This window comes from Notolepis coatsorum (assembly GCF_963971535.1).
Source record: "Notolepis coatsorum genome assembly, chromosome: 7".
NCBI classification, from domain to species: domain Eukaryota; kingdom Metazoa; phylum Chordata; class Actinopteri; order Aulopiformes; family Paralepididae; genus Notolepis; species Notolepis coatsorum.
In genome coordinates, this window is record NC_140171.1 from 177,423,823 (window position 1) to 177,449,559 (window position 25,737).

At 42.3% G+C, this 25,737-nt stretch overlaps 1 protein-coding gene across 1 annotated transcript; it reads left to right on the top strand.

The window, feature by feature from the left end:
* Nucleotides 1-1,893: 1,893 nt before the first annotated feature.
* On the top strand, nucleotides 1,894-18,209 carry LOC311231852 (uncharacterized protein; the record flags this gene model as incomplete). The annotated part of the gene is made up of 5 exons (XM_084318473.1): nucleotides 1,894-1,965; nucleotides 2,371-2,441; nucleotides 4,941-5,007; nucleotides 17,133-18,046; nucleotides 18,190-18,209. Exons 2-5 carry the CDS (start codon nucleotides 2,381-2,383, stop codon nucleotides 18,207-18,209), a joined length of 1,062 nt encoding a protein of 353 aa, XP_084174599.1. The 5' UTR covers nucleotides 1,894-1,965; nucleotides 2,371-2,380.
* Between the last annotated feature and the right edge of the window lie 7,528 nt (nucleotides 18,210-25,737).

Below are 25,737 nucleotides of genomic sequence, written 5' to 3' on the forward strand. Positions count from 1 at the left end.
GTCAGCAGCACAGGAGATAAGATTATTATTATTATTTTTTTTAAAGATATATATACATAATGTAAATCAATATCTTGCTTTTGAATAGAAATAGGCTGAGGGATCAGGATGTGTAAAGCTAATTAGCCTAGTCCACGTCAAAGGGAGGAGCCTATAGCAAATGTACACAAACAACACACACACACACACACACTGCTCCGGTGACGCGTCTGCTCTGCTAACAGGGTTCAAGCACAAGGTCCTTGAAGAAGTGCTTAAAGTGCTTGATTCTTTAAAAAGGTTGAGGCCTAGAATTCCTCGCTGCACTTCAGACGCCGACGTGCCACTTGAACTTGAAACAACAGGGACAACGATGGAAACAAGTCCTGGACTCTTGGTTCTGTCTCCCTGACGAGGCAAATACACATCTGTCAACGTTGTTATATGTTTTCTGTCAATAAATAAAAGATTTAAAATCATCAGGGGGGGGGGGGGGCTCCCAGTCCCAGCTGCTAGACTAGAATAGGCTGTCATTAGCCTACTATGTAGCCTAAGCTACTGATTATAAATGCACAACACTGTGCAATATTACACTTACTGTAGACTTCTGTATATTTGTACTGTATTCCTTTTACTGTATATTTAAATCTATCTTAGCATTCTCACAAAACAACACCCCCTCTAATGCCTCTCTAATGGAACATTCCAGTAGATTACCAAGTATGGTCTTGTCAATATTCAAATGTACAGTTTTGTTTGTACAGTTGTACAGTGTCCCCCACCCACCTCCTACCCAACCCCCCCCCCCCCCCCCCACTACCCTGATGTAAACAAGACGAAAGTCTTTCTCTGGTCTGCATCCCCTTAACAATTGTGTGTATTGAGCTGTACTGTACTGTACCCATTCTGCAATCTGTTAATAAAGTTTTCAATCAATCAATCAATCCAGTGTGGATGTGCGTTGCGTCACACTCTGTGGCCAATCTGCGCATGTGCATGGGGAATCGATGCTTAAAAACGGTATTTTTCGCTGCCAATTTAGTTCTGATCGATTAGGAATGTCTCGCGCCGTGTTCAGGAGAGTCAGGCGCATACAAGTCTATTCGATCATGTCTCCAGCACCCCCACAGCCGTATCTGCAATCACTTAATGTCAAGGCTCTCGTCCACATTCATTCATTTGACCCCCCCCCCCCCCCCCCGCAATCTCCTCCCCGATTTCAGAATCCCGGAAGTGTTACGGTGGTGAATGTTGCATCGCCAAAGAAGCACTTCCTTTCAATAAGTTTAAGCCGCTAATTTTGCTCTGCAAGAACAACGGACTCGGATATCAGTCCATCTTATGACAACCACGTCCGATGTGGAGAGATGATAAGAGACCATAGCCCGTGAAATTAAGTCGGACCTGGCAGTGATGATTGACGGTGACACGGACACTTCTAACGTTCAGTTCAGCCCTGCATTAGGTGAGTAGTAGCCCACTATTAGGACGTGAAATACTGTACTTAAATTTCCCTCCGGGGATCAATAAAGTATCAACCTTATCTATCTATCTAATAATGAGACAATATGCAAATAAGATAATACTTTGTCACGGTTCCCCTTATATGAAATGATGAAATAAAATCACTGTTTATTTCTCGTTTTGATCTCTTGACTTAGACGACTCCGATATCGCCGGCGCGATAGAATGACGTCGTTGTTTGACGTGATCTGCCTGGGAAATGTAGTCAATTTCCGGGGTTTTGCCTTGAAACTACACGCTACTTTTTATTTGGTGTTGATAAAACAATAAATAACTGAACCAGGATCATTTCAATTCGATGCTAAATAAACCTTTACGCATGCGTAAAATGTGCCAGATTTAATTTTACAGGCGTTACAGTTTTATCAATATCTTGGCCATTTGTTGTGCTAGAACCAAACTGAGAGGAAGTGCTGAAGGAGGCGGAAGTTGACTGCCAGAAAAGAACAGTAGAAGAAGAATGTAAGCGAGCGATACATTGTTTACAAGATCATTTCTGCAGAACACACGTTTTTCCAGCCAGCAAAACTTTAGCTTTAGTAGTTCGACTTATAACAGTAGTAGTAGCAGTAATAGTAGTAGTAGTAGTAGTAGTAGTAGTAGTAGTAGTAGTAGCAGTAGAATAATCTTCAGATGATTCAGATCTTTTGTAGATGACAACAACAGGAGGTAAAGGCACTTATTTTGGAGATTTATTGCTTATGTTTAGTCAGTCACACTCTTACTGTACTTGTTGGGTTTGCAAAGAACACTCTTTGGATTGTAAATATGTGTATATGTGCTGTGCTGTGCTCTGTGCTGTATAAGATAAGAGATTCCTTGTTGAATGTTGAAAATAATGTGCTTTTTATTTTCTACATTGAGGAGCAAGGAGCAGATGACCTGCCTTCAACCAGTTCAGTGCAGGCGAGACATGGAAGGAGGGCTAACCAAGACAGGTGAGCAGTGATGCCACAGATTACTTGTAAAAGTAATCTGATTACTGATTACTCCTTTAAAAAGTAATCTAGTTACTTTACTGATTACTTGATTATCAGAGTAACTTAGTTACTTTGAAAGTAACTAGGTTACGAAGTCGTCCCCCCTGCTGCTGCCACAACATAAGAATGACAAACATTTTTTTGAGTAAAATGTACTCCGTTTGAGTAAAATGTACTAATAGGGCAGGTAGGCCTATCTATAGATCTATAGATTTCACAAAAGATAAATGGTCAATAACACCACATGTAGGCTGATATGTACCCTACCTTTGAGGCCTGCCCTATTCAGATATGGTTCTAATGTTCCTAGTGAAACAGGGGAGAGGGGTGAGTAAACCAGTGATTATATCTCAGTAACAGAATCTTCTCAAACCTCTTGTCAGAAAGTCTGCTCTTAAAAAACAGTCTATTAAACGGTACTGCTCCTCCTATGCTATTATTATTATTATTATTATTATTTATTATTGTGTGCTACTAGTACTGACAACCTACATACTGCAGTATGGTGTGCCATGTTCATGAATAGTGCAATGCAAAAGATGTTTAACTCAAAGGTGGAACATACCTGCACTATGGCATCTGGAAGGCCTGCAGTCGTGTCCTGCAGGGTGTCCTTCAGAGTGCATCAGCACTTCAAGTGTGGGTAGTAAAGTTTAAATCCAGTAAAGAAATCCAGCTTTTGCTGTTTGGCTGGTGCACCTCCGAGTCCTGTAGAAGTCGATGCTTCGGTTTTTTTTCTATCCTTTTGGTCGTGCTGTGCTGTAATTCCAGATGCGGTAGACAGTATTTTGTTTCCTCCGCATAGTGAATGTTTTTTTCACCCGGCTTAGCTGACACAAACGTGAAGTAGACTAGTGACTGAACTTCCAGTGCAAGAAAGCGTTACCAGCGCGAGCGTCTCCCTGCTAGCTCGCTATGTTTTGGTCAGCCTGATAATAACAATAACAGCCACCGCCCACCAGCATGGTACAACACGTGAGGTTGCGTGCTGTGACGTCACTCCCAAGTCCCAATACAAGGAAAACGGCTCCAAACTTATTTTTGACTGTCGAAAACGAAAGAAAATACTGCATTCCGCCTGCATTATGATGAGATAGTAACGAAATAGTAACGCACAGCCACTTGGACAAGTAACTGCAATCAGATTACTGGCTTGTAAAGATTAACGCGTTAGATTACTATTTTTGGGGAAAAGTAATCAGATTACAGTAACGCGTTACTTAGTAACACGTTAGTGGCATCACTGCAGGTGAGAGACTTATTATTATTATAAGGCTCCAGTATGTCCAGAACTCAGCTGCCAGGGTTCTCACTCACACCAAGCCCTGGCAGCACATCACCCCCACCCTCATCCATCTCCACTGGCTTCCAGTCAGGTTCCGCATTACCTTCAAACTCCTGCTCCTCACCTACAAATCCCTCCATGCCCTCGCCCCCCGGTACCTGTCTGATCTCCTCCACCAGTACACTCCATCCCGGAACCTACGATCCTCTGATCTAGGTCTCCTCTCCATCCCTCGCACCAGGTTACGGACTTTTGGGGACAGAGCCTTCAGCGTGGCATCCCCTACCCTCTGGAACTCTCTCCCCCCCCGAAATCCGCAACGCCCCAACCCTGAACACCTTCAAATCCGCTCTAAAAACACACCTCTTCACCAAGGCTTTCCCCATCAGTTAGTTTTAGATTAAATTAGGTCCATTATCCCCTACTTTCCCTCATCCCCTCCCCCCCCCCCTACTTTCCTTGCCCTATTTTTTGTCCTGATTGTAAAGCGACCTTGGGTTCTATGAAAGGCGCTATATAAATTTGATCTATTATTATTATTATTATTATTATTATTAGTGCTTTTGTTTAGTTACACATACACACGTACGTACACATGTGTGTAGTGTATATATTTTTTTGGATATACCTCAGGCATCCTGCACTCTATATGACTGCACTCTAGTCATATGTGTACTGTATATTTAATATCCCACTTTACTTATTTTTAACTTTTTTACTGTAAAACGTATTTTTTTTACTTTTTTTTGTAAAAAAAAACTTACTTTTACTGACCTTTTGAGGAAAAAAAAAGGCATGCTGGTAATAATTTCCAGTTGAGAATCAAAATTCCGTCTGTGTTTATTACCTGTGTATGGAGAAAATAATGATTTGTAAATTGAATTCTGTTCGGTTCTCTTTTGTTTATGTAAATATGCTACCTAGGGTGCATTTCCACTGTTTTATATGCTTGATTGAATATGTTTGCATTGGTTCATAGTGAAAATAACACATTTTCTCAATCCGATTTTGTGTTTTGTGTTGTACATTATGCAGTATACACAGGGGGCGAAATTAAAGCCTGCCGCCCGCCAGGGGCGCTCAGTTTTTACCTTTGGCGCTTGCCACTGAGCCCTGCCCGCCGTGTGGACGTGTAGTTCATAACGATACTCTTATTTTGAAAATCTGTGCAGGTCTCATTTCCGGCCCAAGCGCAGCTAGAGTCATAATATCGATGGCTCCGGCAGTTAGCAGCATTCGGTTCGTATGATATTCTTATTTTGAAAAAAAACGTGGCAACGACTCATATCCACCCAGCCGGGCGATACTATTGGCTTCTGCTCGTATCAACACCAGGGTTTCCGTTAGAAAAAATTGTTGCTGGTCTCCGTGACCTGCAAGATTTCAATCTACCGGACAAATGAGATTAATTCCGGTCATAGTTTATTGAGCTTTAAAACAATTGATAGGCAGGCTATATGAAGAATGTCATCCTCAAGGCATGTAGATTTATAATATTATTACTTAAAACTAGGCTACTTTTGCGTATACAGTCATTAATATATTCCAAATAAAATAAGTCCCTCGATACTCCGTGCTGCTGCTGACTTGAAATAAAATAGACAGCGTATGTGGCAGTCGGTCCGACACTAAACAGCAGTCTGTTATAATCACATTTTTATGAGCTAACGAATTCCGTTATATTGGACATTTGTATTAATTATATCAAGCGAAGAACTGAGAAATTTGGCAGAGAGAGACGGCAACATTATCGTGGGTTTGCGTGATGTATATCTCCACCTCCCAACGACTTGGTGCTGGTCATAATGTCCGGTGAAAACAACTCCCTCCAAGCACAACTTGACCACCCGAACCGTACCAAAACAGGCCAAAATTAAATAGCCCATGCGACGAACGATTCATTACATTCGTTTCATCGTTGCTCCACCAAGCAGCCGGTCCAACAATGAAAGCTGTTGTCAGCGCGAGCCGGCCGCAGTTAGTTTGCAAGAAGCATCCAGCTGCAGACCCGCAGAGCAGCTTTCCAGGTCTGGGGACCGCACTGTGCCAGCAAAGCTGGTGGGTTCTGTGGGTCTGCAGCTGCATGCCTTCCGCAAATCCAGCAGCAAGCTCTCGCTGACACAGCGTCGTCATTACCAGACCGGCTGCTTGGCGAAGCAACGACAACAAACGCAATGATTGTTTCGTTCATCGCATAGGCCACCCAACTCCAGCCCATCCAAATACAATTCAAATAATCAAACTGTGCCCAGAGGGAACTATTTTCACCGGACACTATGACCGGAGAGATTAAATATGTCGGACTTCAACAGATTTTGCCGGTCAAATACCGGTAATTACCGGCTAACAGAAACGCTGATCAACACAGAGCGGCCCGCAGCTCTAGTGCCACTGCTAACGTTAAGCTCTCAGAATGGTAGCAGCTCGCCCGCAGCTCTAGTGCTAACGTTAAGCTCTCAGAATGGTAGCAGCTCCCCCGCAGCTCTAGTGCTAACGTTAAGCTCTCAGAATGGTAGCAGTCTGCTCTAGTCTAGATCGGACCTCCATGAGCTGCATAATACCTCCGTTCCCTCGTTAGCTAGCTCGCGTTAGCTAGCTCACGTTAAATCGACCTGTCCCAGTAAACTAAATTATCTTAACGTTATCTACCGGGCTAGCAGTAGCTACAGATAGCTCCTGATATCAATGTCTTATAACATTGATTGAATGCGTATTCTAGCTGAGGGCATGTTGAATGTGATTTGACAAAATAACCGTAACGTTATAAATAGGGTCCAACTGCATCGCCGGAGAATCCTTGCATGCTGAATGTAGGGTCTAGCTGAATATAGGGTCTAGCTGCAGGGCCGGAGAATCCTTGCTGGAGCTGGAGGCTACTCAAGTATACACACAGACAGTGGAGCTGTTTGCAGATAGCAAGCATTTTGACTTATTGCGTGGTGGCGATGTCTCGCAGATAATACAACTACAAGTATGATTATATAATATATATTTTATTTAAAAATCTTTTTTTTATATAAAATATATATATATATTTTTTTAATCAAAAAAATGTTGGCAGGTAAGAAATATGCTTGGCGGGTAGACTCTTCCCATCTACCCGCCACTGGCCGGTGAGTCAAAAAGTTAATTTCGCTCCCTGAGTATACAGTATATACAGTATTATACAATATGAAAACTAACTGTCAGGTCATATATGTGAGGCTGTGCTGAAAAAAAGGATACCAAACATACCATGGTAAAACATTTTAAAATGGGAATTATACAATTTAAATCAAAATTAGCTAAAACATTGAAAATATCCCACAACTCCGAAGAGCATAGTATTACATTCCACTTCTATAAACAATCAAAGTCCTACCGTAAGAGCCTCATACGGATACGGGTCAATTAAACCTTTTTGATTAGTCTTTCCTTCGAGCTAAGTTGGACCGAACATTTCACTGTCAAAAGCGCAAATGTAAACAAGTTTGCGTCGCAACACGGTTTTCAAAATAAAGGTCACATATACAAATACGTCTCAATTCTTATAAAAAAAAGTCCCGGATATACATAAACATTAATTGGCATAGATCTCTATAAACGTCCCAACACATTGATCACTTTAGGCACACACTGAAACCAGTAACATCACAAATATGAAGCAGGTAATTACCCATAAAAATAATAAACCTTTCATGGGGTTATTTACAATAATAATAATTCATTTGATTTCTAAAGCACTTTTCATTGTGAAACAAATGTATGCAGAGTTTCTTGTCCTCCTGATTAATGTGTGTGTGTCAGCGTTTCCGTTAGAACATATTCGTGCCGGTCTGTTTGTCCTGCAAGATTTCTATCCCCGGACATATTCGAGAAATGCCGGTCAGCCTGGTTTTCCTTTTTACCAGCTGAATGCCACCATCGGCGCCAATGTTAACGTTAATATCGCCTAATCTATGTTTTAAATTATGGCTATGTGTCTAATCTGCCCATCGCATTATCAAAGACTATTTTCCAGTCAGTGCTGTCAAGGCTGTTTATCGCGTCGTTTCCGTTTCAGAGCAGTTAGAAAAGCCCCCGTTTTGATATAAAAAACAGCTCATTCTGGAGCATTCTATGAAAATCGTCTTTTAGTGGAATATTCCACAACGTTGATATTCGTCGGCCTTTTTATGAATCGTTTTCAAATAAACGCTAGATGATCAATATTTTTATATTATACGTGCACGCAAGCACATTACGGCCGCGCGCGGATAATCGCCCCGTTGATTTCCTCTCGGACTTTTAGTGAAACCGAAAGAAGACATTTCACAAAACAGCTTATAACTTCATCAAACTTACTCTGATTATCCTAACACTGATAACATAGAGTCCTTACCTGACATCAGATGGTATCCAACTGGTATATTCCAATTCCTGATCACCATTCGAAAAAATCGATACGTGTATGGATCCAACGCGATACTGTAGAACTCCATGATCAGCGGGGATCTGAGGTTCCAGAATGAACTGTGTCACTGGTAACCCTGGCTGGATCAGTGAACTGGAAAATGTGGATATAATGTCGCACCTCAGCCAGGATAATTAAACTTTCCACTGGGCCTGATATACCTGTTTGTCGTTATGGTGGCCAGACAGGCTCAAAAAAAGAAAGAAAAAAAGATTCACATCCGAGCGGCGCCATCCGCGCTTTATCAGCGTGAAGCAACATGTAATGATTGTTTCGTTCATCACATAGGCTATTTAATTTGAGCCTATTTTAATACAATTCAAATAATAAAATTGTGCTTAGAGAAATTATTTTCACCGGACATTATGACCGGAGATATTTAAATATTCGGACTTCAACATATTTTGCCAGTCAAATACCGGTAATTACCGGCTAACGGAAACGCTGGTGTGTGTTGTGGTGATCTCATTCAAGGAGCACTAAACAAGCGCACGCACACACACACACAGTTTGTTGTTTTTGTTCTATTAGTGATTTACACACTTTCTCAGTTGGTTCATTATAAAAGATACAAACCTGAAAACAAACGCACTTAAATGTTAAATAAAAGGACCACAGTAATGAGGCAGGAGGAACATATTTTTTTAATAATGGTAAAATTGTTATAAAAAGTGTGCCCCTAGTGAAAAAGCTTAGCGTACAGCCCTGGGTGTGAAGAAAATAGGCTACACAATTATAATGATTATTATTATTTACAAAATAGCATTGCATTTATTTCAGATCACATAACGCAACAGTTGGAACATAAACAATAGGCCTAATGAACAGAAGAAAACACAGCAGGGATGCGGTGCGTGACGTGATTGGCTTACTGCGGTAATGCTGTAACCATGGCAGCTCTGTGTCTCAGGAACAGTAATGCTGTAACCATGGCAGCTCTGTGTCTCAGGAACAGTAATGCTGTAACCATGGCAGCTCTGTGTCTCAGGAACAGTAATGCTGTAACCATGGCAGCTCTGTGTCTCAGGAACAGTAATGCTGTAACCATGGCAGCTCTGTGTCTCAGGAACAGTAATGCTGTAACCATGGCAGCTCTGTGTCTCAGGAACAGTAATGCTGTAACCATGGCAGCTCTGTGTCTCAGGAACAGTAATGCTGTAACCATGGCAGCTCTGTGTGTCAGGAACAGTAATGCTGTAACCATGGCAGCTCTGTGTCTCAGGAACAGTAATGCTGTAACCATGGCAGCTCTGTGTCTCAGGAACAGTAATGCTGTAACCATGGCAGCTCTGTGTCTCAGGAACAGTAATGCTGTAACCATGGCAGCTCTGTGTCTCAGGAACAGTAATGCTGTAACCATGGCAGCTCTGTGTCTCAGGAACAGTAATGCTGTAACCATGGCAGCTCTGTGTCTCAGGAACAGTAATGCTGTAACCATGGCAGCTCTGTGTCTCAGGAACAGTAATGCTGTAACCATGGCAGCTCTGTGTCTCAGGAACAGTAATGCTGTAACCATGGCAGCTCTGTGTCTCAGGAACAGTAATGCTGTAACCATGGCAGCTCTGTGTCTCAGGAACAGTAATGCTGTAACCATGGCAGCTCTGTGTCTCAGGAACAGTAATGCTGTAACCATGGCAGCTCTGTCTCAGGAACAGTAATGCTGTAACCATGGCAGCTCTGTGTCTCAGGAACAGTAATGCTGTAACCATGGCAGCTCTGTGTGTCAGGAACAGTAATGCTGTAACCATGGCAGCTCTGTGTCTCAGGAACAGTAATGCTGTAACCATGGCAGCTCTGTGTGTCAGGAACAGTAATGCTGTAACCATGGCAGCTCTGTGTCTCAGGAACAGTAATGCTGTAACCATGGCAGCTCTGTGTCTCAGGAACAGTAATGCTGTAACCATGGCAGCTCTGTGTCTCAGGAACAGTAATGCTGTAACCATGGCAGCTCTGTGTGTCAGGAACAGTAATGCTGTAACCATGGCAGCTCTGTGTCTCAGGAACAGTAATGCTGTAACCATGGCAGCTCTGTGTGTCAGGAACAGTAATGCTGTAACCATGGCAGCTCTGTGTCTCAGGAACAGTAATGCTGTAACCATGGCAGCTCTGTGTCTCAGGAACAGTAATGCTGTAACCATGGCAGCTCTGTGTCTCAGGAACAGTGATGCTGTAACCATGGCAGCTCTGTGTCTCAGGAACAGTAATGCTGTAACCATGGCAGCTCTGTGTCTCAGGAACAGTAATGCTGTAACCATGGCAGCTCTGTGTCTCAGGAACAGTAATGCTGTAACCATGGCAGCTCTGTGTCTCAGGAACAGTAATGCTGTAACCATGGCAGCTCTGTGTCTCAGGAACAGTAATGCTGTAACCATGGCAGCTCTGTGTCTCAGGAACAGTAATGCTGTAACCATGGCAGCTCTGTGTCTCAGGAACAGTAATGCTGTAACCATGGCAGCTCTGTGTCTCAGGAACAGTAATGCTGTAACCATGGCAGCTCTGTGTCTCAGGAACAGTAATGCTGTAACCATGGCAGCTCTGTGTCTCAGGAACAGTAATGCTGTAACCATGGCAGCTCTGTGTCTCAGGAACAGTAATGCTGTAACCATGGCAGCTCTGTGTCTCAGGAACAGTAATGCTGTAACCATGGCAGCTCTGTGTCTCAGGAACAGTAATGCTGTAACCATGGCAGCTCTGTGTCTCAGGAACAGTAATGCTGTAACCATGGCAGCTCTGTGTCTCAGGAACAGTAATGCTGTAACCATGGCAGCTCTGTGTCTCAGGAACAGTAATGCTGTAACCATGGCAGCTCTGTGTCTCAGGAACAGTAATGCTGTAACCATGGCAGCTCTGTGTCTCAGGAACAGTAATGCTGTAACCATGGCAGCTCTGTGTCTCAGGAACAGTCTTTGGAAAGATTGGTCAATTGCCCCCAAATACGACTTTATAAACCCAGAACTTTTCAATAATTATTATTATTATAACTTATTGCGTGCATTCTGCTTCTGAAATTGATTATATATTGCTGTTAGAACAGTTGGATGCTGGCTGCCCAGGCCATACGCATAGAACGCATATTTACAACCTCTTCTCTTCTCTGCTCCACACCTACAAGTTCTGAGCGCACTCTGGGTTTTAGCCACAGGGACCTTTCAGAGAGAGAGGACAGGTGACAGATCCGGTATTTCCGAACCTACTGCGTGATTGGTTCTTGACAAGCGTGCAGTCGTTCAGTATTGACAAAGCCTACTTTGCTGGAACGATTTATTTCGCACTATACAGTACGTATACGTATAGTACAAGTATAAGTACTACTAAGTCTTATTGTTGTCTTAACAGACAGGTAAGCAAGAATATAAGAAAAATAATAAGAGTATTGTTGAATGAGGCCCAATGTGTCTGAAAGTGCTTGATTGATTGTCGATTGAAAACTTTATTAACAGATTGCAGAATGGGTACAATACAGTAAAGCTCAATACACACAATTGTTAAGGGGATGCAGACCAGAGAAAGACTTTCGTCTTGTTTACATCAGGGTCCCCCATTTTCAATTCATATCATATCATGTGACCCCCCCCCTCCCACCGTCCTCAAAGGTTGACACATTTTCATTTCATTTCAACCTTTATTTAAAATCGTAAGCATCTGAGGTTTCCCTCATTTACAGAAACGACTATTGTACAGTACATAATAAAAACAACATTCACAGAAATTTAAACACCAGAGTAAAAAATTTAAAACGTTTCAAAATAATTTAAAAAATATCAATTAAAACAGTTACAGGTAGTCACACAATGGTCTGAAATCATACGTTTAAACATTCCAAGGGAAGGGAGAACCTCCAATTTCAGCGTGAGTTGAAGGACATTCCATGAGTTAGAGCAGACCTGGGCATTGTACGGCGGGCCGGCCCGCGGGATGATTATGATCGGCCCGCGAAAGATTACATGATAATTAGAAAAAAAGATTTTTTTGTATTTTTATTTATATATATATATATATATATATATATATATATATTTTTTTTTTGTACTTTTTTCTTTTCATGTCAACGTTCACACGCACAATATACACTTATCTAGGATTTGACTTGATTCAACAACAAAGCAGTCGGGGCAATGGCAAGCCGAAAGTGTGGTTATTTGAAGTTTGGATTTTTTTTTCACAACTGAGGTAGGTAGATTACATTTTTAGAGACTAAAGTACAGAAAAAAGGTACCGTTGGGTACCGGTATCGATTCACAGGTACCGGTACCGTATCGGTTCAAATGTGAACGGTACCCATCCCTACTGAACACAACTGCAGGGCAAGGGCATTTTTGCTCATGAAATGCATAGCCATGTGAAAGCCTTCATGACAAAGTTGCAATTAATTTCAAGGCAACTAGGCAGCAACAATCTCAAACACATGAAAACCCTGAAAGAAGTCAAACCATCAGCTGATCACCGGCACAGGTACTCATCCATGTTGGGAGCACTGCATGATGAATTTTCAAGGCGTTTTCAAGATTTCAAAAAGGTTGAGGATGAAATGCAGCTGGTTTCATCTCCCTTTACCTGCAGTGTTGATAGTTGTTCAGCTTGAACTCATTGACCTGCAGTCTGATTCACTACTGAAAGAGCACTTTAAGTCAGCATCACTGCTAGAGTTCTACTCTGCTCTCAAGGAGGAGAACTTTCCAAACATGAGGAGACATGCTCAGAAGATGTTGGTTCTCTTTGGATCCACCTACATATGTGAACAGACATTCTCAGTCATGACGTTTACCAAGTCCAGGTACAGATCCTCTCTCACTGATGAACATCTGGCAGCTGTGCTTCGCATCTCCACCTCAGACATGCAACCTGACTTTGATGGACTTGTTAAAGCTCAACAGAGACTGGATTTATCACACTGAATAAAAAAAAAAAAAAAAAACTGAAGAACACTAAAATGTGGAAATATAACAAGTGAAATGGGACACTTGATATTTTTGCACAGTTCTGAAAACATTAAATGTTTAATATAGGCATGTAAAGTAAAAAAAAGGCTACAAAACTGGGACACTTTTCTTTACACAGTTCAGTGACATGTCTTGTTTATTTTGGCTATAAGATGACGTGATGTCTTTAGAAAGCTAAGAAAATCCTTGTTTTAATAGTATATGAAACTCAAAATGCCCTTTGTTATTAATGTTTCACATTTTGTTTATCATTTTGGAAATAAATTCTATTTGAATAAATGATATTTTTGAAAGCTAACCTCACCTTTTAATTGCCAAATAATAACATAGACTCTTACCAGGGGTCAAAACAATGCCATTTACTGCTTTTTATATAGAAATAAAATGTATATTATGCATAATTGAGTTTGGAATTTTGGCCCGGCCCTCCAACATATTTTCAGTTGCTCATTCGGCCCACTGGGAAAAATAATTGCCCACCCCTGTCCCCCCTGTTAAAAATATCAACTAAAACAGTTACAGGTAGTCACACAATGGTCTGAAATCATACGTTTAAACTAGGGGTGCACCGATATATCGGTCGGGTATCGGTATCGGCCGATAAGTGCCTTGTTGACTGCTATCGGCCTATCGGCCGATAAGCTCAAATGTGCCGATAGCAGTCGCCGATAAATACCCATCAATTTGTGTAGCGTCAAAAGGCAAAAAAAAAAGTTCACTCGCGACCTACCTGCACAACGCCCGCCGTCCCCCCCACACACACACACACACACACAATCTACTGCATCAAAGTAACTACTTATGATTAACAAGGCATTCGTTTTGTGGCATTAGCGTTATATAGTTAGTGTTACACGGACAATAACATCAGCATATTATTATTACCCATAGCAGCAAGGCATTACTCCGAGTCCGTTCATTAGCTACCGGGAGATGCAAGACTAACGTTACTGGTGAAAATGTGATTTGCGTTGGAATACTCCTTTGTCAACTTGCTGTACTTTGCTTGCAGGTCTGCAGCCATTATTGCTGCATTATGAATAGCCCCAACTTTAGCCAAGGTAACGTTATGGCTAAACCTTTAACAATAGTTAACGCTAGCTTTCGGTTAGCTGTTCAATGCTATTAATAACACAACTCCCCGTCAACACCCTCTCTCGGGAAGATGGCATTTAAGAAAGTATCTGCTGTTAAAATGAAGTGTTACACGTTCAATAACAAGCATATTATTTACCCGAAGATAGCAGTAAACAAGGCATTACTCCGTTAGTCCGTTCATAGCTCGGTTCCATTCCGTTGCTCATTCCGTACCCAACTACACATTCTGCAATCTGTTAATAAAGTTTTCAACCAGACAAATGTATAGAAAGGCTTTGTTTTATTATAACATTTGTTGCAGTAAAATCATTATGTCTCATTTGGTCATGCGTGGAGCGCCGGTCGGCGGGCCGGGCAGCTAACGTAGCTACGTTAAGTGTGTTCTGCTCTCGCAAACAGAACAATGGCGGCATGCCCGGAAGTAGAAAAATTAATAAACGCTTGCCGATTGGTGGTAAGGACAGCAGGAGGTGGGTGCTAGCGGTGTGGCGTAATTGGCCGAATCGACTGTCAATCAAAATGGTTCCATTGCATTGGTTGAAAGCTCTGGTTGAGAGAATAGTATCCCGCTGCAGGCCGCAAGAATGGTTCCATTGCATTGGTTGAAAGCTCTGGTTGAGAAAATAGTATCCCTCTGCAGGCCGCAAGACGATACTGGGAGAGAGATAGTGATACCATAAACATATTTCTTGATGTTTCCTTTTTTTAAGTAAGTAAAGAGGCCTACAAATACAAACATTCACATACAAATATACAGTAGTTTCATTAAAAAAAAAAAAATTAAAATAAATTAAAAAAAATATATATTTTTTTACAAATACTTATATACAAATATACAAATATCGGTATCGGTATCGGCCGATAGTGTTAGTTGAACAATCGGTATCTGTATCGGCGGCCAATTTTCATAGCGGTGCATCCCTAGTTTAAACATTCCAAGGGAAGGGAGAACCTCCAATTTCAGTGTGAGTTGAAGGACATTCCATGAGTTAGAGGCATCAAAGGAAAAGGCTGACTTCCCTAGCTCAGAACAAATTTGAGGAACCCTAAGAACCATCCAGTCATTCGATCGAGTTGAATAGGTTCCAATATTCCAATCTAACAGCGAGGAGATATAAACGGGTTGTTTACCAATAAGGGCTTTAAAATAAATAAATACCAGTGTTTGTTGCGCCTTTCTGCAAGAGAAGGCCAACCCACCCTATCATACAGGACACAATGTTGAGTATCATATCTGTCACCAGTTATAAATCTGAGAGCTGAGTGATATGCAGAATCCAGAGGTTTAAGAGTTGATGCCGCAGCATGCCTATAAATTACATCACCATAGTCCAAAACTGATAAGAAGACTGATTCCACAATTCTTTTTCTACTAAATAGAGGAACATTGGATCTGTTTCTGTACAGGAAACCAATTTTCTGTCGCAGTTTAGTGGCAAGATTTTCCACATGGAACTTAAATGTTAATTTCTCGTCAAGCCACAGGCCAAGATATTTATACTCAGTGACTCTCTCTATAAAAGAGCCACTGACAGTAGATATCCTCACATCATCAAAGTTAATATTCCTTGCTGTTGAAAACAACATAAACTTTGTCTTACTAGCATTAAGAACCAATTTAAGACTAGTAAGGGCATCCTGTAGAGCAGTGGTTCCCAAAGTCGGGGTCACGACCCAAAGGTGGGCCGCGAGCAGCCACGGGAGGGCCGCGAGATGATTTCATTTTTTTTTTTTTTTTTTTTTGTCAGGTCACTGAACTTAGAAGCAGGCCAGGACAGTGTTTCTAGTTGTATTCTAAAATTCTATTCTATTGTATTCTAAAATGTGACTATATGGTTTTATATTAACTTAATAAATAAACAAAAATGAAAAATCTACTTATTTCAACGAACATTTCAAACTAAATAACAGATTATGCACATAAAACGCTGAAAACAACCGAAGCAACAATAGTATTTTAATGAGGCTATTATTATTATCATTATTATTTTGCAACAAGTTAGCCCTCTCATAAATAGCACATATAAATGAATAACTAACTTGAACTAACTTAATAGGATTGAAGTGATATTTGGCTTAAAAAATGGCCTGACGATGTGCATTGGGCCGCGGCTCTCTGACGCCTTATTTTCTGGGCCCCGGCCTGAAAAGTTTGGGAACCCCTGCTGTAGAGCATAAAAGGAAAGTTGCAATTTCTCAAAGGCCAGCTGTACAGAGTCTGCAATACAGTACACAATTGTGTCATCAGCATACAAATGGGCATGACATCCATACAAAGAAGAAACAATATCATTAATATAAATAGTAAAAAGGACAGGACCCAAAACTGAACCTTGTGGCACACCTTTAGTCATGGCCAAGAATTCAGATTGTGCTTGACCTAACTTCATACACTGCCGCCTAGAAGATGGATAATCCTGAAACCAGACACGGGCATTATCATCCAACCCAATGTTAGATAGTTTCTTTAGAAGTAAGTAGTGATCAACTGTATCAAATGCTTTTGATAAATCAACAAAGAGGGCAGCACAATGTTTCTTCTTATCTAATGCTGAAATAATGTCATTTGTAACCAAAGTGATGGCTGATGTTGTACTATGTTTGGCTCTAAAACCAGATTGTTGAGAACTAAGTATGGAGTTAATTGAAAGGTAAAATTTAAGTTGTTTACTTACTAGTGTTTCCAGGACTTTAGCTAGGCAAGGTAGCCTGGAGATAGGACGATAATTATCTAAGTTATCCCTATCACCTCCCTTATGTAAAGGAATCACCCGTGCAGATTTCCAAACTAGAGGAAATCTACCTGATGAGATATGAACCAAGTGCTCTTTTGTATTGAGTCTGTTATGGAATGATGTCTGTGTGAAATGTGTTGAACGTCTTGTCTCTATCAGATTTTTGGCAAGGACAAACACCATGTCGACTACATCGATGCCGAGAGAGAGACTCTCAGCCTTCAGTGTGTCGAGTAGCCTGAAGAAACACCTGCTGACACACACTGGAGAGAAGCCCCACCAGTGTGATCAGTGTGGGAGGAGCTTCAGTCGGTCAGGGGACCTGAAGAAACACCTGCTGACCCACACTGGAGAGAAGCCCCACCTCTGTGTACAGTGTGGGAGGAGCTTCAGTGTGTCAAGTAGCCTGAAGAAACACCTGCTGACCCACACTGGAGAGAAGCCCCACCAGTGTGATCAGTGTGGGAGGAGCTTCAGTAGGTTAGGTACCCTGAAGAAACACCTGCTGACCCACACTGGAGAGAAGCCCCACCTCTGTGTACAGTGTGGGAGGGGCTTCAGTCAGTCGGGGCACCTGAAGACACACAAGCTGACACACACTGGAGAGAAGCCCCACCAGTGTGATCAGTGTGGGAGGAGCTTCAGTCAGTCATGGGACCTGAAGAAACACCTGCTGACCCACACTGGAGAGAAGCCCTACCTCTGTGTACAGTGTGGGAGGAGCTTCAGTGTGTCAGGTAGCCTGAAGCAACACAAGCTGACCCACACTGGAGAGAAGCCCCACCTCTGTGTACAGTGTGGGAGGAGCTTCAGTCAGTCAGGTAGCCTGAAGAAACACCTGCTGACCCACACTGGAGAGAAGCCCCACCTCTGTGTACAGTGTGGGAGGGGCTTCAGTCAGTCGGGTAACCTGAAGACACACAAGCTGACCCACACAGAAGAGAAGCCCCACCAGTGTGTACAGTGTGGGAGGGGCTTCAGTGAGTCAGGTACCCTGAAGAAACACCTGCTGACCCACACTGGAGAGAAGCCCTACCTCTGTGTACAGTGTGGGAGGGGCTTCAGTGAGTCAGGTAGCCTGACGCGCCACAAGCTGACCCACACTGGAGAGAAGCCCTACCTCTGTGTACAGTGTGGGAGGAGCTTCAGTCAGTCGTGGCACCTGAAGAAACACCTGCTGACTCACACTGGAGAGAAGCCCCACCTCTGTGTACAGTGTGGGAGGGGCTTCAGTGAGTCAGGTAGCCTGAAGAAACACAAGCTGACCCACACTGGAGAGAAGCCCTACCTCTGTGTACAGTGTGGGAGGGGCTTCAGTCAGTCAGGGGACCTGACGCGCCACAAGCTGACCCACACTGGAGAGAAGCCCCACCAGTGTGTACAGTGTGGGAGGAGCTTCAGTGATTCACGTAGCCTGAAGAAACACCTGCTGACCCACACAGGAGAGAAGCCCCACCAGTGTGATCAGTGTGGGAGGAGCTTCAGTGAGTCACGTAGCCTGAAGAAACACCTACTGACCCACACTGGACAAGACACACCAGTGTGAAGGTGAGCGCTCACACCTCTAGGTTCTGTATATATATATCAAAATCATATTTAAGACTTTAGGACCCTGCAGAAACCCTGCAGAAAATCCGTTCCTAAAGGCCGTGTTCCAACCGTTTGACTAGTGCTGTCTTGAATGGTGCTGTGGTCATGTCTTCCCAGCCAGCTGCACGGTAGGCAGGGTTTGCACAAGGTCCTTGAAGTGCTCAACTCATTCAGCGCCAATCACGAGAAAAGTCGGGTTAACTCTCCAACCGTTGAGCGCCAATCACGAAAAAAGTCTGGTTTTAATCGTTATTAGTGTGGGCGAAGCCAGGTTGCCACCCACACTATAGTAATCTATACTATTTTTATTATTTATTCTTTATTTATTCCACCGATTTTGCAAACACTACTCGTGCCAGAGCGTTCGCGCCCCATACACGTGAAAGGTATCAAAACGACCGGCTTGCCTATGGCAACAGCGCTATTCAAACTCGGAAAGTTTCACTGCACCATTTGGCTACGAATCGACTTTAAACGGTACAATTTTGGTCCCATTGGAAATGCATTGCAAGTTAGAGTGCGGCAGCTGGAATAATTTTTTTCCACTACCTTGGGTAAATTGCGAGAGTGATTTTGGACGTAGAAAAAAAAACGCATCAAAACGATGACACGGCTGTCAGCTTGCTCACAAAAGAAAAATAAATGGAATTGGAAATTTCTATCTCAACTGATGTCCATTTGTTTGAAGGTTCTCCTCCCCATAGACACCAATGTAATCCCACTCTAGGAATACGATGATTTTTTAGCTTTTTTCCCCTTCTGTTCCGATCGCCACCAGGGCCACAATTGTCGACGGAATGCCACAATATCGCACACAATCCTTCGCCTACTCCTTGAAGTGCTCATGTGCGCTTCACAACGCTTCATCTCTTATAGTTTGCTTTTAATCATCGTGACAATGCAGTAGGGCTGGGCGATATGACCAAAAACGTTATCGCGATAAAATTATAAAATTATTTTCATATAACTCTATATCGATAATTATCGTCGATATAATGTCTGTCAAGTTTAATTAACTTTTTATGCCCGGCGCCGATGGACGGGCTATTAATAGACTTGTTTTTCTACTGTGAATGTCTCGAGTTGATGTCGTCATCAGTCCGCGCACGTTAGCAGTTAGCCAGAGCGAGCAGTACTGTGTATCCCATGACAAGGTACTAGTAAATATCCCTAAAATACTCTGTTCCGCCACAATACATTGCAACGGCGTCCACCGTATACCACACACTACTATAACCGTGGCATCAGAATTCACGCCACACACATACTCGGCACGTACATATATAAAAACAGCGCCGTGCAAGCTAGGTATCCTAGCCAGCTTCGTTTCCAAGCGATGTATTCCATGACAATGTACTAGTAAATATCCCTAAAATACTCTGTTCCGCCACAATACATTGCAACGGCGTCCACCGTATACCACACACTACTATAACCGTGGCATCAGAATTCACGCCACACACATACTCGGCACGTAAATATATTAAATAGCGCCGTGCAAGCTAAGTATCCTAGCCAGCTTCGTTTCCAAGCGATGTATTCCATGACAATGTACTAGTAAATATCCCTAAAATACTCTGTTCCGCCACAATACATTGCAACGGCGTCCACCGTATACCACACACTACTATAACCGTGGCATCAGAATTCACGCCACACACATACTCGGCACGTAAATATATTAAATAGCGCCGTGCAAGCTAAGTATCCTAGCAGCCTTGAGTCCTGAGCTGTGGTGCGTAAGGACGTCATCACGTAACGTTGGTTGTTAGTGAGTGTGCTGAGCCGAGGCTGAACGGAGCCAAACTTGGAAAATCGATATATCGAAACTTTGCGACCATGTTTCATGTTTATTTCGAGGAAATAATTTATCGCGATATTTATCGTTATCGTTTTATCGCCCAGCCCTACAATGCAGTCATGCATCTGCCTCCATTGGAATACATTCAAAGTGAAAATGCAAAGTCATTCGTGATTGCATCACCTGTGTGGCTCATGGCTCATGATTGGTTCAGCCTAACAGCTGTGAGGCTCATGGCTCAGCTGACCTGCCAATGACCTCATCGACTTAACCCTTAAGTTACCCTCTGTGTTGCAGTACTGAATTGCTTGACAGCGCCCTCTGTCTTGCGGGTTGTGTCATTGTACTCAGTAGGGATATCCTCTTTCATTGGTCGATGTTGACCACCTTTCATTGGTCGATGTTGACCACTCCCCCGATCCTAAGACCACGCCCCCTTAGGCCATACCCCCTCAGTGTATCTCTTGAACCGTTTGTCGTAGAGACTTGCGGGTTGTTCCATTGTACTCGGTAGGGATATCCTCTTTCATTGGTCGATGTTGACCACTCCCCCGATCCTTAGACCACGCCCCCTTAGGCCACACCCCCTCAGTGTATCTCTTGAACCGTTTGTCGTAGAGACTTGCGGATTGTGCCATTGTACTCGGTAGGGATATCCTCTTTCATTGGTCGATGTTGACCACTCCCCTGATCACTAGACCACGCCCCCTTAGGCCACACCCCCTTAGTCCAGACAATTTTCAAAAACTCGGAAAAGTCTGAACATTTTCTAAAACTCGGAAAGGTCCGGAAATTTTCAAAAACTCGGAAAAGTCAGAAAAATTTCGAGAACTCTGAAAAATATTTTAAAAAAAAACGGAAAAGTCAGAACATTTTCAAAAACTCAGAAAAGTCTGAAAACTCAAAAAATTTCTAAAACTCGGAAAAGTCCGGAAAATTTCAAAAACTGGAAAAATCAGAAAACTCGGAAAAATTCAAAAATTTTCAAAAACTCGGAAAAGTCAGAAAAATGTTAAACTCGGAAAAGTCAGAAACATTTCTAAAACTCGGAAAAGTCCGAACGATTTCTAAGACTAGGAAAAGTCCGAAAAATGTTAACTCGGAAAAGTCAGAAAAATTTCGAAAACTCGGAAAAGTCAGAAAAGTTTCAAATGGTCTATGTTGACCACTCCCCTGATCCTTAGACCGCGCCCCCTTTTTGTATCCTTTGAACCGTTTGTCATAGAGACTCGCGAGAGACCCTCTCCCGTTGGCCGGGACCCACACTTTCACAATTTCCCCCGCGCGGAATTGTCTAGTTTATTTTATTAGCTATATCCATAAATGTTTCATCCATCCAGCCTGATGTTATCATTGGGAATGGGTCTGAGCTCGCAAAGGGCAAATACCGCCCCCTTTCAGCCGGTATTGCACTCCATTCGAAACGATGTTGTTTCTTTTCCGGGCCGATCTGAGCCATGCGGGCGGGGTTTAAATACTCCGGCAGGACGAGCGTTTACAACGATACATCTACGAGGCTGCCCCCCCCCCCCTTCATATGCAATGCCGGACAACGTGGGACGGCTATAATATAAGATATATTTTAAGCACTCGCAAGTTTCGCAGTCTCCCCATTGACTTACAGCGATGGCATTCTACCCAGAAGGTAGACTCGACCCCTGGCGCTGAATGAGTTAAAGTGCTTGATTTTTTTTTTAAAGTCGAGGCCTGGAATTCCTTGAAATTAAAATCAACCATTCGTATTGAACGTTTTGTTCATCCATGATAAACATTTTCAGAATCAAGAAATAGATTTTTTTTTTATTTAAAGAGGCTATGTACTGCTATTCCTAGCACTATTTGGGCAACTTTACACAATTCCTATTAGTCTATTGAAGACATTTGTAAGGTTTTTTTCCAAAAAATGCATTGTTTTATATTTCTAATCAAGTACTCAACCATCATTTTTCAGCCTCAAGATTTCAGGCTGTTATGGCCTGGCTCCGCCCATAAGCACTTTGAGTGACAAGTCAGTCCACACAGTCTGCACTGGTAGACAGAGAGAGATAGAGAGGGAGGGGGTGGGAGAGAGAGAGAGAGAGAGGGAGAGAGGGAGGGGGTGGGAGAGAGAGAGAGAGAGAGAGAGAGAGAGAGAGAAAAAGACAGGCCGTTATTGACAAGGCCCCCTCTCTCCCTCCCTCCCTCTCTCTTCCTTTCTCTCCCTCTCGGTGATGAGAGTCCGCAGCAGCTTGTGTTTTTTTTTTTCTTTCTTTCAATCTCCTGTTTGCGGGTGTGTGGCGCGCGGCAGGCAGGTCCCCCCCCCCCCCCCCCTATCTCTCTCTCTCTCTCTCCCCATGCAGAGTATGAGGAAATGGCTTCCACTCGCTGTGTACCGTCAGTCTAGGTAGAATGTGGGCGGGCATTAGCTACAACCACAGAGCCAATCACATCACTGTCTGCTACCCAGCGGCAGAATGACGTCACTCAGCCGTTCAAATCAAAATGGCCTGATTTACTGGAGGAGGAAAGGGGCTGAGCTGTATCAGAGCAATACGCCAATATGGTATTTAGACACTAAAACACATTGATACGAACTCCTATTACTATAATACAATGCTAGAGACTGAAAAATGACATTTATAGTACATGTCACCTTTAAAGTCTAACTAATTGTCGGAAATTGGTTTTAACCCTTGTGGCTTCCTGGTCATGATTTCTACTATTTTTCTACTTTCTTGACTTTGTGTGTGAGCACAGCGGTGTCTGTGTTTATTATTATTTCATGAAATTGGGGCCATATCTTCATTTTACATATATTTTCATTATGTCAAAAGATTATGATTTGAAACGCTCTAAAAAAAAGTTAGTCATTTAGGTACCTCCAGTATCCCTAGCGTCACTTTTCATCCCATCCACTTCCATGTTAATAAAACCGCCATAAAACCGCAAGTCTAAATTTTTTTTTTTTATCTCTAATCTCAAATTTTCACATCATATATCGATAAATAAACAGAATAATTACACCAGGCATGCAAAAAAAACAATACATACCTTTTAGTAATAGATTAGTACTAACCGGTGCTTATTAACACTTACTAACGGCTATTTCTGACCGCTATTTCTGACCGAAATAGTCAACCTTTCTTTTTTATAATGGCAGATTCTTATTCACAGGAATTTTGTCCATTTTTCACACGCTGTAATATGGTGTCTAAAATTTATAGAAATATGATGAATATGGATATGAATATGATTTTTTTCAATAAAAACAGACTTGGTATCAAACAAACACGAATATAAGTAGTTAAAATTCGGAAATATTTGTAATTTGTTACAGATATCTTGAGATTAGGCTATTAATGTTAATCATGGGGAAGTTTTAAAAAAAAAATAGTAAACAGTTAAAATTATATGGCTTTAAACATGATGTATCATTTCATCTCTTAAGCCCAGTGAGTGTCAAAATCCTTAGGAAGCCACAAATATTGGATCAGATTTTTTTCCTATAATAAAAAAACAGCATTTAAAAGTTAATTGAATAAAAATGTTTAATGAAAAATAGTGCTGGGAAAAGTACTTGAAAGTCCTTGAATTTAATTTTGCAATGTCTGGGAACCCTGTCTTCTAAAGACACATCATCACATCCTAGTATCTTCTAAAGACACACGACATTCCAAACAGGTGACATTCCACTTTTTAATCCTCGTTTCATAATCTCATCAAACCTAATCAACATCATTTTTTTTTATATTTTTTTTAATAATTTTTTAAACAAACACAAACATAAACATAACAACATAAAATTAGATATACAAGCATTAATTAACAGTGCACATCCAATGAAATTACCATTTAAATAAATGTATTATACAAGATATACACCTAATACTTGCTATCTAATACCCTACACACATATGCTCTCTCTCGCTCCCCCCCCCCCCCCCCCCCCCCCCCGGGCCCCCCCCTTGGATAATCCATCCATTATCATTCGCTCCTAACCAGGCACTACCATTCATATGCTAGCTTTTATTCTCTCCACCACTTCTAACCACATTGCAATTTTGGATTCACTGAGACCCAAAATTCTTGCTGTAGATATTTCTAGATAAATCACTTCGAGATATGTAAGAATCCAGACCTTCCGGCAAATTTTTTCCGGTTGAAACCATCGTGATGCTATCAGCTTTTTAGCCGCTGTGATACCAGATAAAACCAATCTCTTTAGCTGTATATGGACTGCAAACTCAAAAACATCATTCAACAGTAATACAGGGGTGTACAGGTATATTCAGATTTAAGAGATTTGATAATTGCTGGGTCACTTCTTTCCAGAATATCTTAACTGGTGGGCAAGTACATGTGCATAAATGTACCCTCATCCCCATTTGTACATAAGGAGCATCTGGAGTCTTGTTTAATCAACATAATTTGTAGGAATCCCGGTAGCCTTCTTTCACAACCAAAACATCTCTGGAAAATCACCAGACTGTAGCACTAGCTGTGTGTTGGCTGTGATTAAATGAATATCAAAGGATGAACAAATAGGCTTATTATCCACGCAGCTATTTCTCTCCTCTGGGCCATAGGAACACACCAACATTACGGGAAAGGTGCTTACTGTCTTCTCCAGAGAGAGACAAGAAGATAGATACCAATTTATTCTCTGTGCGTTCAGTAGAAAGCTATCCGGCTGCAAGCTAGCCTATAGCTTAGCACAAATTAATAGAAGCACATACTGACCATTAGCCTAGCATAAAACTCAGTAAGAGGTGTTTTGGCCAACAGCTGGGCTAGTTGGTCCGTATCCGCTTCCATTCATTTGTGCTAAGCTAGGCTAGCTTGCAGCCGGATAGCTTTCTACCGAACGCACAGAGAGGAAATGTATATCTATCTTCTTGTCTGACTCTGGAGAAGACGGTAAGTGCATTTCCTATGATGTTGCATGACATGTAGCCTATTAACCATTCAAAGGGCATTTCCTGTTTCATGTCTACTAAAATGGTAAATGGCTGCATTTATATAACAGCTTTTATCCAAAGCGCTTTACGATTTGTTCCTCACATTTGACCCGTTCACTCACACATTCACACACCGATGGCGGAGGCGACCATGCAAGGTGCCAACCTGCTCATCGGGTTAGTTACGGGTTAAGTGTCTTGCTCAAGGACACTTCGACACACTGCCCGGGAGGTGCGGGAATCGAACCGTGAACCTCCGGATCTACCTCCTGAGTCACTGTCGCTCACTCACCTGGCTTCTGTCTGTGTTTGTGTTTGTGTGCGTCCAGGACGTGGACCTGAGGAAGACGGTGGACCAAGAGCGACGACTTCCACCTGACCACCAGGGGGCCTACAGCCTCTACTTCCACCTGACCACCAGGGGGCGTACAGCCTC